This window comes from Plectrocnemia conspersa, unplaced genomic scaffold, assembly GCF_051122295.1.
Source record: "Plectrocnemia conspersa isolate PC_06_02 unplaced genomic scaffold, ASM5112229v1 ptg000003l, whole genome shotgun sequence".
Taxonomy (NCBI): Eukaryota; Metazoa; Arthropoda; class Insecta; order Trichoptera; family Polycentropodidae; genus Plectrocnemia; species Plectrocnemia conspersa.
Window position 1 is genome coordinate 15302211 of NW_028277167.1, and position 14944 is coordinate 15317154.

The 14944-nt window shown below is 28.7% G+C and overlaps 2 protein-coding genes across 4 annotated transcripts; one reads left to right on the forward strand and one right to left on the reverse strand.

The window, feature by feature from the left end:
- Positions 1-139: 139 nt before the first annotated feature.
- On the reverse strand, positions 140-8802 carry CNT2 (Concentrative nucleoside transporter 2). 3 transcript variants are annotated; one of them, XM_088182162.1, is made up of 13 exons: positions 8727-8802; positions 8008-8098; positions 4755-4938; positions 4518-4686; positions 4181-4454; positions 4015-4104; positions 3741-3902; positions 1806-1899; positions 1577-1736; positions 1305-1513; positions 1131-1246; positions 892-1072; positions 140-532 (listed from the first exon to the last, which is right to left on the reverse strand). In XM_088182162.1, the coding sequence occupies exons 2-13, from the start codon at positions 8059-8061 to the stop codon at positions 456-458; spliced, it is 1770 nt and encodes a 589-aa protein (XP_088038288.1). In that variant the 5' UTR covers positions 8062-8098; positions 8727-8802; the 3' UTR covers positions 140-455. The 3 variants fall into 3 exon arrangements, with proteins under 3 accessions (XP_088038288.1, XP_088038289.1, XP_088038287.1); XM_088182163.1 differs by having other exon boundaries at positions 8755-8799; XM_088182161.1 differs by having other exon boundaries at positions 8638-8795.
- A 4246-nt stretch (positions 8803-13048) lies between these two features.
- Positions 13049-13960, forward strand: Dhfr (dihydrofolate reductase). The gene is made up of 3 exons (XM_088182058.1): positions 13049-13219; positions 13306-13588; positions 13651-13960. The coding sequence occupies exons 1-3, from the start codon at positions 13134-13136 to the stop codon at positions 13852-13854; spliced, it is 573 nt and encodes a 190-aa protein (XP_088038184.1). The 5' UTR covers positions 13049-13133; the 3' UTR covers positions 13855-13960.
- Positions 13961-14944: the final 984 nt, after the last annotated feature.

The window sequence follows — 14944 nt, forward strand, 5'->3', positions numbered from 1 at the left end:
GCGTTACATTTAAAACTCTACAGAGCCGTGTAGTATAGTTTACATATAATTTTACAATATATAACCTACTCATTAATTTTTATATGAGATTTTTATTGAGGTATCAACAATAAAAAGGTAGACAGAAATTAAAACTAGATTTTTCTTACTTTGTCAATAAAAATATTTATTTATATAAAATATAATTAAATTACCTATGTTTTTACATAAAGACTAGATTACTGAGGTTGGATTTTTTAACATAAGTAAATTTTTATTTTTTTTAATTTGTAATACTACAATATTTTATTAAATACATTAATAATTTAAAATCTGAAATTTTATCAGTTACACATCTTAAGACATATAATGGCACATTAAATAAATAAATAATAAATGATATATATTTTTATGGGAGAATGTTCATATAGATTCCTCTCTGTCTATAGGATAAATCAATTCAATATTCACTCGCATTAATATGATGGTAAATTTAAAATTTCAAACGTTGTATTTCCAGGTGTAGAAAATGCTCCAGGCGGTAATAGGATTCCTAAAAAAATATTATACGTTAGTACAAATCACATTCTTTAGTAAATGTAAAAACACATAAAACTGTCATAAATATACTGCTAATTAATAACTAGATTTGATATTTTTTTAATCTATTGTTCATGAAAATGTGATTATTAAAAGCGATAACCTTTAAAAGTACATTAAACTGTTATTAGATATTAAAAAGATTATTTGTTGTAATTTTATCTGATTCTGTTTGTATTTAATAAATTCCTTTATCTGCCTCTCCGGCATCACGATTGTAGTCACGTTCGAGATGCTGCTCAAATATTGATTTATGTATATATAAATTACAACTCTTTCGATTATTTTATTATGAAATATATTCTAGTGTACCTGCAATACACGCTGTCATGAAACAAACAGCACAACCAGCAACCATTCCTCTCATAGCTACTCCAGCTATATCACTTCTTCTACTTGGAGCCATAGCACTCAGAGCTCCTACCATTATTCCAATAGAACTTGGGTTTGTAAATCCACATAGAGCATAAGTAGCTATTGCTTCTCCCCTAGACTAAAATTATTTAATAATAAATATTGAACATAAATGTATTAGCTAATTAAATACTTACAGATAACCTTCCATCTGCTGTATAATTGCCTAATTTTTCATAAGCGACGAACTCATTGATAATAGTCTTAATTCCAATCAGTTCACCGACTATTTCGCATTCACTCCATGGAACTCCTAATAATAATAATTTCATTAAAATTGACTAAAAATATAAGATGAAAATCTAACTTACCCATGATCCAACTAAGCGGCGTGAAGACTTTCCCTAAAATCCATTGTAAGCTCAAATCAATTCCAACAAGCATTCCAAGCCATCCCAATATGCCGTTAACAAATGCAATTAAAGATACGAAAGCTATCAAATTAGCGGCTATGTTTAACACTAAAACTATTCCCCCGGACGCTCCTTTTGAAGCAGCATCTAACACTGAAGACTCTTCGCTAAAAATATTACATAATTAGATAAATAAAATCTAAAAATAATTTTCCTTGATTCTGAATTACCTCTTCATTATGACAATGTTACTGACTGCAGTTTTAGATTTTTCCAATTCGGGATAGAACAATTTGGCGTAGCATAGTGCAGCAGGAGCTGACATTACACTAGCTGTGATCAAATGCGCTGGATTGACTCCAAAATTTATATAAGCTGCCAGAACAGTTCCTAAAAGCATATTCATAATTATCAAAACATATCCTATGTTTTTTTTTAATTTTCTGTTTTTTTACTAACCTGATACAGTTGCAAATCCTGAGGACATAATAGCATGTAGTTCTGATTTTGTAAGGTCTGGAATGTATGGTCTTATGAGTAAGGGTGATTCTGACTAAAATATTAAACAAAGTTGATATTAGATTAAATTTGAGTACAGTAATACATATAAAAACAATATTATACAATCTTCTTAAGATCACATATTCAATATTAAAATATATTCGTTATTTTTTCCCAGGTTTTCACCGATATAAATATATTTAACCAATTAGTGCAAAAGATCAATTAACTGCCAGTTAAATATTATTAAATTAAAAATAATTATTGGTGTGCGAATTAATGATCAGTGAAAGCGTCAAAATGCTTAATTTATTATTACATATTTTTTTATCAGGGACGTAATTTTAACTTTTTTAAATCATAAAATTAATTCAGTGAAATTGATCGAACATTTTAAATGTATATTTTTATCGAATTTATTGTATATACAATAACTAATAATGTTTGGAAAGAATTTATATACATAAATATCGGATTCGTATCGGTGTTTGTTTAATTGAAATATAATCTCTGTGTCTTGAAATAATAAACACAAAAACGAAGCACAAAATTTATAAAAATTTACGACGCACATCTGTTTTTCAGATGTGCGTGTTTAACAATAAAGGCTGGACCTTATATATATTTTGGTTCGTGCAACAAACTAATTCTGCGAATTTCGGTCATAGTAGATACCGTTAATAAATATTCCATTCGTAAAAGATTTTTTTGTTGAGAAAAAGCGTCTCATTGTCTCGTACATCGAAACAAAATAAAAGTAAACGTAGAGAACCATGATTTTTTTTCTGGATAGGGACACGTCTCTCGGGTGTATTGAGCTTCCGCTTATTTCCCTCCGAGAGATAAGTTGGCTTAGTTTGTATTTTGGAGTTAACCTAATGAAAGTTCTAAAACTATAATTAGTTTTGCACTTTTATTGGGTTAGGTTTGGGTTTGAACACCAAATAGACGTTTCGCATCTGTCAAATTGAGTTCATAAACATTTTAGAGCAGCATATTAGTGCCTATCTGTTAAATAATATTATCTATCTATTTGTGAAAATTAATTCCGATATGATTTTACTGAAATGACATATCTTAAAAAATATTTTCTGGATAGATTCGAGATTATTTTTTCTAGATTTTCTTTTACTAATAACCACATGAAACTGAATGTATTATTTATTTAATTTTCTGCATTAAATCCAGTTGTTAAATCTATAGAAACATTAAATTTATATGATTGAACTAGTACTGTAGTCAAATTTTTTAAGCAATAGTCATCAATAATCTCACAAACGCAGCCGCGTCAAAAAACTACAGTCTGTCCCTTTGAATAATAATATTTATTGTGAAAGTACTAGCTAGAAAGTGGGTGTTTTTGAAGGCAATGTTCCGCTCCTTTTATTTATTGTATAATATGTATTAAAAAAGGCTAAAGGATCAGTATATAGGTACATCTCAAACAACTGTAGTTTAGTTCAGATTCATTATTTGGGGTAGATTTTTACTTTTTTTGCTATGATATTTCAAGGAGAACGGGCCTCGGCAATTTGTCCCCTCTCCCCCCTCAACTCTCGGCAGACCTGCATATAAGAGTGAACCAAACAAGAACCTTGAACGCGCGAAAAAAATCAAAACACCGCTTAACTGTCATGTAAATTTGCAACCGTGAAATATTTAGTTTAAAAAAACAGTAGCTTAGAATGGCCACTTCATTTGCAACGTGCACTAAAGAGTGGCAGCGCTCTGGTATTTATTTTTTCAGTAATAAACGAGCCAAATATCTTTAATTCATCGACGGATATAAATTCAGTATTGTGATGCATGTCGGTCACTTCAGCAAGTATATGAGTGGACAATTAAGTTCTAAAACGGTACCCTTGTATCTTATAATAGTAAATTTTAACTCACCATTCCCAAGAAAGTATTCGCAGCACATATGACACTTTCGCAGACTGTAGTTCCCATTGTCACTTGCAAAAACCAACCCATCTTCAAGCAAACCCATTGCATAGCACCCCAATAGAAACAAACCTCAATTATGAGACTGAAGAAGAATATTACAGGTAGTACCTATAAAAATTAAAATATATTATTAAAGCATTATTAAATTTAAAAGTCATGGGAATCTGTTCTTAACCTGTAATAAATATTATTCATTCTAAAAAATAGATGAAACACTCACTTTAAATGCAAATACTCCTAAATCGTCAACAAGCATGCTGCCGAAAACGAACGAACTGCCCGAATCTGAATAGCCTAAGAATTTTTCAACCTGGTAAAAAAGAATGATGTGTGTAATAATATATATTTGCACATATTTAATAAGATAATTATAAAAAAATAACTACCTTATCTCCAGCACATTTAAAGATCAGTCTACCCACTTCCCATCGTATGGTAAACAACCCTAATCCAAATTGCAATGCAACTCCCCAAATAACCGGCCTCCAAATGATCTTTGATCTGTCTTTAGAAAACACATAGCCGAACACCAAAAAGAACACTAGTCCTATTAACGATATCAGTCTTTCTCGAGAGCCATACGTATCGAAATATAAAAATACAACTAGAGTCAGTAGTAACACCCCGATTATTGCCGAATGGAAAATATAATACGTCTTTCTAAAATAAATATAAACAATTACTCATACATAAATAAATATAATTAAAAATTAAAATGAATACCTATTATCACATATTTTACAATAAGCGCCATATATTGGCTTTAGCGCCACTCTTACTATGGTTTTACCGAAAAACCTTTTGCACGCATAGTAAAGTAACACAAAATACACTACACAGTATAAAATCAGGAGCATGCCGAACCCATCGCATAGCTCCCATCCTCTATTTGCTGAAAAAATCAATCTATTAATGAAATTAAATATTACATGTAAGAACAAGTCAAAAAAGTCAACTTACTGTAGTGGTACCAAAAATTTAGCGCTGTAAAAAAGTATCCAAATACTGCTAAATTCAATACAACTAACCACGAGTATTTTATTATTTTCTTATTCCTTTTACTATTTAACATATTTTTAAACTTGCTCTCATTGTCCTCTTTTACTGGGTCCATGGATAACTCAAGCATACCGTTGTTTGAAAACTAGAAAAACATTACATATTTTTATTAACCATTAATCTTACAAGATCATCTTTTCACAAAGTACTCGAAATTATTATTTTATAAATCATGATTATATATTGATTAAATATAAGTTTTGCTCTCAATCTTTTAATTATGTTTTTTAAAATTATAAGCCAATCAATTTTTATTTCGGTATGACTTTGCTACTAGTTTGTTGTTGCTGATGACATATTGAAGTTTTTTTTGTTATAGTCGATTTTTATTTTTTATATGGTTACAATAATTTATTTATAATATTAAATAAAATTTCGAAATAAAAAAAGTCATGCCATTAAAACTAATATTTGTAATCAGCATATAATTTTACAGTTAACTAATATTTTAATTATAAATAAAATTTACTAATATGTTTATAATAATATTGCTCAAATATTTATTAAAATCATTTCACACATATTGATTGTTATTGAGTATTGATCTATGAACTTTTGTAAATAACAATAAAGAGTACTTTTCACATAGTGTTTTCGTTGTACAAAATCAACAGAAAAACTCTACCCATTATAATGAATTATACAGTTCTTATTTTACATAATTATACATAGGTTTAGTATATATGTGTGTGGTTTATAAATAGTTATTCTAGTCTATCATATTAAGTACCTAACCTATTTTATAACCTTAATTGACTATGTTACTTTTATAAAGAGAAAAATTTGGTAAAACGTTATCTTGAAATATAATTTTTGCTTTCTTCAAAAAATTCCTATGCTTATGCATTCAAATAATTTTTAAATAATTTATTTGAAGCGCAGCACTATTTATTATTTTATTTAAAATTAATATGTAGTGCTATATTTTATTTGATGCTTTGAGAGCCGATTTATTTGGCCACAAAACTATGCGGCAATCTGGTGACGGTGGCGGGAACGCGACGGTCGGCGGACCCTCGTCCAAGAATCATTCATATAATTTGCAAAAACTAATACACTAATTTAATAAAACACTACTGCGGCATTCTAATCTGTTTGTAACTGCTACCCGTCAACACCCAACTGCTAAAATGCTATAATAAAAGTACTTAATTATATCAAAAAAATCCGTCCGGCAAAGTACGCATAAATAAGGTGGATTTCTGTACATAAAAATGTATAAAATGAAAAGTTTCATTACGATTAATTATATTCAATTTAAAATTATTTTTTTGATTTTATAATATTTTTAAACTTTTTGTAGTAAGGATTTTTTTAATAGCCGCTATTTTATAACAAAACAGCGGACCAGACTATCTTAATAAATTGGATATAATTAAAACTACAGCAGTTCCCGTTTCACAAAAAAACGTTATATCACAAATAAATGAAAAAAATGATGCACGAGTACGAGTTTGGCTAAACTCTCTTTTTTCAAGTTTGTGATCAAAGTGGTACTTCAGTGTCCATTTCTGACGAAAGCGTGTTTCTTGCGGATGTAAATTCAGTACAGATTTTTAAGAGCTTATATACCTCTTGAGTAATGAAGGAAGTTTAACGCTCTTTCAGTTCTCAATCGCCTGGCCAATGCGATGATTCGGGGCGGAAACATACTATTTGTTATTGTCTAATAACTATCTAGTTAGACCGTTTGCTTTCAACATTAAATTAACATTAGCGACTGTATCTTTTGTGCATGTCCATTTTTTTAAGTGCTTTAAAACCGCTCAAATACGACCGTTAAACGCCATCGATAAAAACTTCATAAAAAGTCGCAAATAAAGCAATTACTTTTATAAGAAAATCTTTGAACGTCGCACTGATTAATGAGGATCCAAACATTTTGTAAGCTAGAAATATCTTAGTAAATTTACGGTTAATTGTTCATTTACTAATTTTAAATTGAAAACTATTTTGAAAACTTTGAGTTAAAATGTATTAGTTTTAGCATTAATAATTTAAATTTTTTAACCGATTTATCGTATATATGTTAACTTAACTATGTGCTGATTAAATTTAGCTCATTATTTTTGTGTCAGTTGTATTTGCAAAATAATTTTAAGAGTTAAACACAACGTGAACAACTCTTATATGTCACTTATGGTATACATACCAAAAAACCGTTAAAACTGAACTGTTGAAGAATGAAGCTTTCGTTTGCGAGTAAAATACAGGTCAGAGGTGGTGTACTACGCTTATCGTTAATATTGCAAAAGATACACCGATAAATATCTCCATGCAACTGTGCGAAATCAAGAGTCAAATGATCTGAGGGTGCTTCTTATATTCCGGAATGGAAGATATAAATTGTCCTGGATTTTTTCATTCATTTAATGAAAAATATTCTGTACAAGTTTTTTGATTAATCCAGAAAAAAATATGATTAAAAATATAATCAAATAAATAAATATTTTTAATCTTATTTTTTCTGCATTAATCGAGAAAGTGTGCTGAATATTTTTCATTGAAGGGATGAAAAAGTTCCAGGACAATTTATATCTTCCATTTTAGAATATAAGAAGCTCCTCCAGATCATTTGACTGGATTTAGCATAGTTGCATGGATATATTTATCGCTGTATCTTTTGCAATATTAACGATGAGCGTAATGCATCGCCTCATACCTGTATTTTACTCTCATACGAAAGCTTCACTTTTGAACAGTTAATTTTTAACGGTTTTTTAAGGCTCAATAACGGTTTTTTGGTACATATACATTCCCTACCATAAGTCACTTATAAGAGTTGTCCACGTTATATTTATTTCTTTATCATTTTTTGGAAATAAAACTGACACAAAAATAATGAGCTGAATTTAATCAGAACTAGTATTAACATATATCTGATAAATCTATTAGCTCATTATCTATCATCTATCAAAAACAATAAGTACATATAAATACAAGAATAATCATTTAGCACAAATACAATTAAAAATCATTCGAAACACTCTTCTAATTATTTTATTATCCCTGATATTCAAGGGATTGTTACATAATAAAACATCAATCACTTGCGAAAGATATTCATATCTATGTATGCTTAGTTCTAATACGCATAGACTTAATGTAAGTAATTTTAAAGTAGTTTCATAAGAGTAATTAAATTCGTGTTTACCTCATTTTCATCATGTTTTCTATCGAAATCAGCAAGATATGTTGGATTCTCCATTTTTATTGATGTTTAATGATACAGTTCCATTTGGGTCCTAAAATACAGTTTGTATGTCACTCACATAGCAAATATAATAATAATTACACTTACACAATGATATTATGATTATGATGATAACAAGTTTATGATAAAATTATCACTATTGTAACACAGGAAAAAATAATTAATGTATTATAATTTATAATAAATAAAAATGTATATAATTTCCGGAAACATATGAGCTAACCTTTTATAGCAAAGGCTATCTATCAACAAAGTTATTCACATTCAGAAAAACAGAAAGAAAGATTTATGGAAAATAATTCAGATACACATCTCGTTATCAACTGCATTGTTTCTGTGATTGATTATGACGATTGTAATATAACTAATTTAATTGATTGACAGTATTTACAATGCGCAGTCATAAAATATGTTCGAACAACACATTTATGCTTATTGCAGAAGTGAAACTCGTGCACGTTTGCTAATTTCACAATCTGCACACATATTGAAAGCGTTTTTATGATACATACATATATGTATGTGACGTTTGTTAAACTTGAGTATGTTTTATTTTATTTTTTCACTAACAGTTCAGAGATTTCGGTACAGCCTCTCTCCTAATACTCGGAATTTGCGTCTGACTAAACGGGTTTTAAAAAGAAATGTATTGAAATTACGATCAACGGGAAGAAGATGAGAGGACACCTTCAAACGTGACCGTGTTGAACAGTGCACGAGTTTATACTGATGAACAACAGGTACAAGTAATACTATTGGCATAAAACACATTCACTCGCTTTAAATGCTACATTATCTTTTCGTGCTTTATACAGGTTGTCCGAAAATTAATCATTTTTTTTACTAATCAACAGTTTTATACATCAGTATTTATTTTAAAGCAAAACAAACTGATGATATATACAAACTCCTTATATTTATAATAAATACGATGAAACAAAAAAACAAAATACAAAAGAATAAAATCGTTATGTAATCAAAATCATATAAGGTCATGAAAATATAATGTCTTGGACTTTGAAAACTTTAACCTTGACTGATTCCGCTAGTTCACAATTAGCAAAACTCAGTGCTATTTCATTTAAAAATAATATATACGTATCTATATATGTATGTCTTATTAAATTTAAGATTAATAGGCATAGTACATTCCGATCATTTATATCATTAATAGATACCATCATTATTATACGACAGATATCATTATACGCTCTACTTTGATAAATAATTATTTGTAATCAAAATATAACATTATAAAAGGGGTTAAATTGGTTTAAGATTTTTTTAATTTTAAGTTTACTGAAACTCATGACCTCGATTACAATAGTCTATGCAAAAAATCAGTAAATTTCATATATAATGAGTCTTGATTATAGTTGACACGCAAAATCGTATTTGTATATTTCTATACTATTATTATATATAATAAAACATAATACTTAATAATATCCTATGTATGTATGTTAAAACACTGAGTGTTTTGCTTTTCGGAAATTCTGACTGTTGGGGTTTTCCTTATTTTTTTCTTGAGTAAAGTACGGGAAATCCCATTTTATCAAGACACCGTAGGCTTAAATCATCACTGTAATAAAATACGCAATACTTCAAATATATTGTATGATCAAACTAGTATCATTTTTTTAAAGTCGTCTTTCAGAAATACGATTTTTTGCATTGTGATACAATTATTATTGATTCCCTTCTCCTGAGTAAATTTTTTCATCTCTTATTCAGATTTACACATAAATGGTGTTAATGTAATTTATTAAAAGTGGCGCGTTACAAACGAAGCAGAGATTTAAATGACACTGACTCTTGCCACAATACGCGCAATAATAATTATCAGACGGGGTAATCAATCACATAATAAGCTCTACCTCTCTTTATGCAATCCTGGTGATCTATAAAACGTGTGCGTGTCGTTTATCGTCGTCGTCGTCGTCGTTGTCATTGTTCTACAACAAAAAATATTATTATTATAATATAATAGTATGGGTGCCTATTTATATACATATGTATTTATTTTATTGTGGACAAAACTTGGCGGCATTCTGATACCACTGGCGCAACATTATTTTGGTGGACTTCGACGGATAGACAACGGCGGTGGTGCTTCATCCACCGTCCAAAGGCATTACGGTTCATGTGTGAATTGAGTTCAAGTATTTTAGGTGTAAGTAATTGCTAATCTATCTTGCTGAATATTATAATGAAATATTTAAAAAAAATTGTGAGTTGACCTTTAATATTCGATATGCTTTATAACATATTTATTAAAATTGCAAAATAGTAGCTTTAAATAAAAATGTATAATGCTATTTGTAGAGCTTAAATAGTTTATGAAATGTTTAATTTGAGTAAATATAATGTTTCTAGTAGTAAATATCTACATCTTAATATAAACCAACTGTAAGATAACAATATTTAAGCTATAAAATAATAAATTGTAATTAGTACCCTGTAGTGTAGCTGTAATATTATCTAATTTAGTATTATATGTATACAGGCTCGGTGTTAGGGCAAGGCGAGCGAGGCAATCGCCGTGGGCCTGTGCTTTAAGAGGCTCTGCTCGATTTTTTTTATTTTTACTAATATTTTTTTGAATTGTATTATGAAAAAAAAACGCGTCAAGCGACTTTCTCGACAAAAAACTCGTAACGCCCGCTTTGATAAAATAATGTGCTTATTTTATTTCCAATGCATTTGTATTTCTTAAGATTTTGCAAAAGCAAGATCGTCTTGCACGAAAACACATTCAGTTATTGTTGTTATTTTACATGCAAAAATATTTGTGTATCGGTTAGCAACGTCACAGATGTTTATATAGTTTCTAGTATTTCTTATGCCAATTATTTTATTTACGTCATCAACCTGCTTAACTATTATTTTTCTATTCATAAGTTCTTATTTTTTAGGAAAAAAATTATGGACATTATAATATTTTTTGGTTTTTAAGGCCCAATGGGTGTGACTTTGCAGCCAGAAATCAACGCCGGAAAGCTACTTACAATTTATTCAGTATTACAAATTTGAGTTGTATGTGCTTTTCTCCGAGCGCTGGTAGAGAAGCTATGAAATAACGTTGTCCGCTGGATGCTCCTCTAAGGTCTTTTGTTGCTTGACTTAACTCGCAGGGGGGCCGTATCTCTGATTTATCTCATTGTCTTCTACTTTACCTTCCTGCCGTCTGCCTACTGTTTCGTCTCCCTGCAGTCTATATGGTCTCTATCGGATATCAGACCTTTTGTACCGTTGATTGGGGAGGTCTTTAGCGAACCACAGCAATGCATAGATCAATCAACCAATTGTTGCGTTTGTTTAATCGACCAACGAAATATGTCCACGTCTTGAAAAAGTGAAATTTGCTAGATATCGAAGGTAAAATAATGCAAGGAATGAATATCAGTGGTCTTTTTTATCGCCCGATGGCGTTTTATTTACGTAAACCATAATACACAAAAGATTATAATTTCCCTGTATTTACGATGGTAATTATGACGTGCTTTCACAAATTGTTTTTGAGTTAAAAATATTTTTTGGAATTAATTTCACTGTAAAATATCTATTGTTTTCAGAAATTCTATTCCATTTTCAAATTTTCTAATAATTGAAAACAGCCTATATTTTAGACACATGATTATATATAATGATAAATTTTAGTATGTTATATACTTGAACTGAAATGCCACTTTTTGTAGATAATTGTAATTAAACAATACATTTTTTTATCTCCTTTATTACACAATCTGTTTATTGACAAAAGGTGATTTTTATTGCCATTTTTTCTCTTTCCCTTTTTTAATAATAACAAGGGGAAAAGTATAGCACGGGGGAATCATCCTTTACTTGTTCTATTATTTTTAACATACATGCATATACACACATACATATATATATGCACATACAAATACACATATACATATATACACACATATACACACATAAACACATATATACATAAATATGTGTTGTTTAGTTTTGTAAGTAGTGTAAGCTTATATGGTAAATCTTAAATAAATATATGGTATATTGTTAAATGATTAGTATAGTTCGTTATAATATATTTAAACGTTTAAGTCTACGTTTTTTTACTTTATTGACACTTATTTAATTCCTAGATAGTTTATTAATATGTACTTTGTTTTTTTATGTAGTTTTTGCAAAGATTTTTTATTACAGTTTGAATACTTTCACACTTGCAGTCTCTGGCAATGAACTCGTTTGGAATATTCCATGGAACGTTAACTAATATACATACTTCTCCATATAACAATGTCCGTCACTAATGCTATTTCGCAATATTTGTCAACAATGTCCGTCACTACTATTATTTTATAAAATATATATATAAAAAAATAGTTTTATAGATGAAAATTATGTGTTTTTATTTGTACACCGCTAGGGCATTAAAATAACTAATTAAGATAAAGTTGAAATTCAAACATAAAAAGTTTTTTTATGGTTTAAAGCTAATAAATTTAATAATTGAATAATTAATTTTATTTAATATACATATACATTTTAATCACTAATATATTTTTTCGAGTTTCAGTTTTTCATATACTATATTTGAAAAATTAAATCTTGCTGTTATGTAATATAACGAAATAATTCTGCCTCAACTCATTCCAAGGATAAATTAGTACAAATTTTTAACTTTTTTATCTTTTATCTTGAGTTCCGGGTGTGAAAAATATACGATATTTAAAAAATGCTATTTTTTTATAAAATTTAATAATAATAAAAAAAAACACATTTATAAATCATCTTGTACTAATTTTCAGAAACTTTTTTAGAGGGGGTGGCACACCTGATTTTTGCCTCGGGCCCCGCATTTCTTAGCGCTGGTCCTGTATGTTTATATTATATTCAGTATTAATTTACGATACCAGCTTTTTTAATTACTGTCTTTTATTTATTTAATTAAATAATATTACTATACAAAAAATTATTAATAGACAAAAAATGTTTTGCTATGGCCAAAATAAAAAAAGTACAAATACCGCCGCGTAGGTTAAACTGTCAAAAATTGCTGTCATATCACTATTAACTTTCAAAGTTTAAAAATGTCTCCTGTTAAATTAAATCTAATTGTGGCAGTGAGTGAGAATCTGGGAATCGGAAAGAATGGCGATTTACCATGGACATTGAAGTACGTATAATATATAGAGAAAATCTAGAAAATTTGATTTCACCAGACATGTTTTTAAAAATATCTTTAATTACTTTTAATTTTAGAAATGAAATGGCTTATTTCAAAAGAATGACTTTATTCACTAAGGATACTTCTAAACAAAACGCCGTCATAATGGGTAGGAAAACATGGGAGAGCATTCCGAGTAAACACAGGCCTTTAGCTCAAAGACTCAACGTTGTATTAACGAAAACTCCCGATGCTTTAAAATCAAAGGTTTCTGGAGATGTATTGGTGTTTGATAACTTTGATGAAGCTGTCGTTGCACTTGGAAAGAATGAAGATATAGAAAACATTTGGGTCGTGGGTGGATCGTCGATTTATAAGGTATTAAAAACAGTAATTTAATAAATCAGTTTGCTATATATATTTTAAATTATCACTTTCAGACTTCAATAGAACACCCAAATTTTCACAAAATATATATCACCGAGATCCAAAAGAACTTTGATTGCGATACATTTTTCCCAGAGTTCAAGAACGACTTTAAATTGATAGAAGATCACAGCGAAGAACCAACGCCGGTTCCAATGGAGAAGCAAGTCGAAAACGGATTAGAATATTATTACCGCATCTACGAAAAGATTAATTGAAACACATTTTTAATTTAGCATTTATATGTTTTATTATGCATTAATAACAATTAAATAATTTACATGTAAACTTTCTTCAAATAAATATGTTTTATATATTATTATATATGATATTGAATTTTATTAACAAACTATAAACTTAACAGTCAATCGATTAAGAATTTTTTTAATAAATGTTTAAAGTAAACATTTTAACGAGCATAATAATTTAACGATAATAGCTTTAATATATATTCATTAAATGTTTCAAACATTGATACATATTCAATAATAAACTTTGTAGAATATTTAACACCAACAGTCGTAGATTAAATTTCATGTAACGTATTGGAGTATTATTTTTTTATACCATACTGTTTTTGAAAAGCTTTTATATTATTAATTGGCTTGAATTAGGTATTTTTGCCTTAAAACGAAGAATCTATGGTCGGCCGTGGCGTTTAATGCCATTGAAAATACTCGATTCATAAACATACATCTATTATATATTATATACTTGCACTTTTCAACAATCTAAATAATTTCTTCTCTCTACTGTCTATATATATATTTTCTAATTATTATCTTAGCCTCACAGTTATCTTCCGAACACATCAAAACACCAAAGACAATTAATGATTATTAGTATATTTTAACATTACGATAACATTGATTGAATTGGATTTTTTATCTTTTGAGCGTCCTCGATTACAAATCTAATCATTCGAACAAATTTCATCGTTATCTCATAGTGCCTTACGAATCACTAACTTAAGTGCAAATATATACCACAAATTTAAAACATGGATATGTAAATTATTGCATAAGAAATCAATATAACGTATACTCAAAAACACAAGAAAGATGAACACTCTTTCATATATATGCACAATCAAAGTCTTATAATTTCACTAGCTATTTTTTTAACGTGAGAGTTGTTTTTTTCTTAATATTTATAGCTAAGGCACTGGCCTATGATGTCGCAGAAAAAATCTTAATACATTTTTGTAAGCTGCAACTAAAGACAATGTTCATCTCTCATTAGAGCAAAAATATATAATCTAAAAATACTCAAATATCATATTATGCTTTATAAGTTCTAACTTTTTAA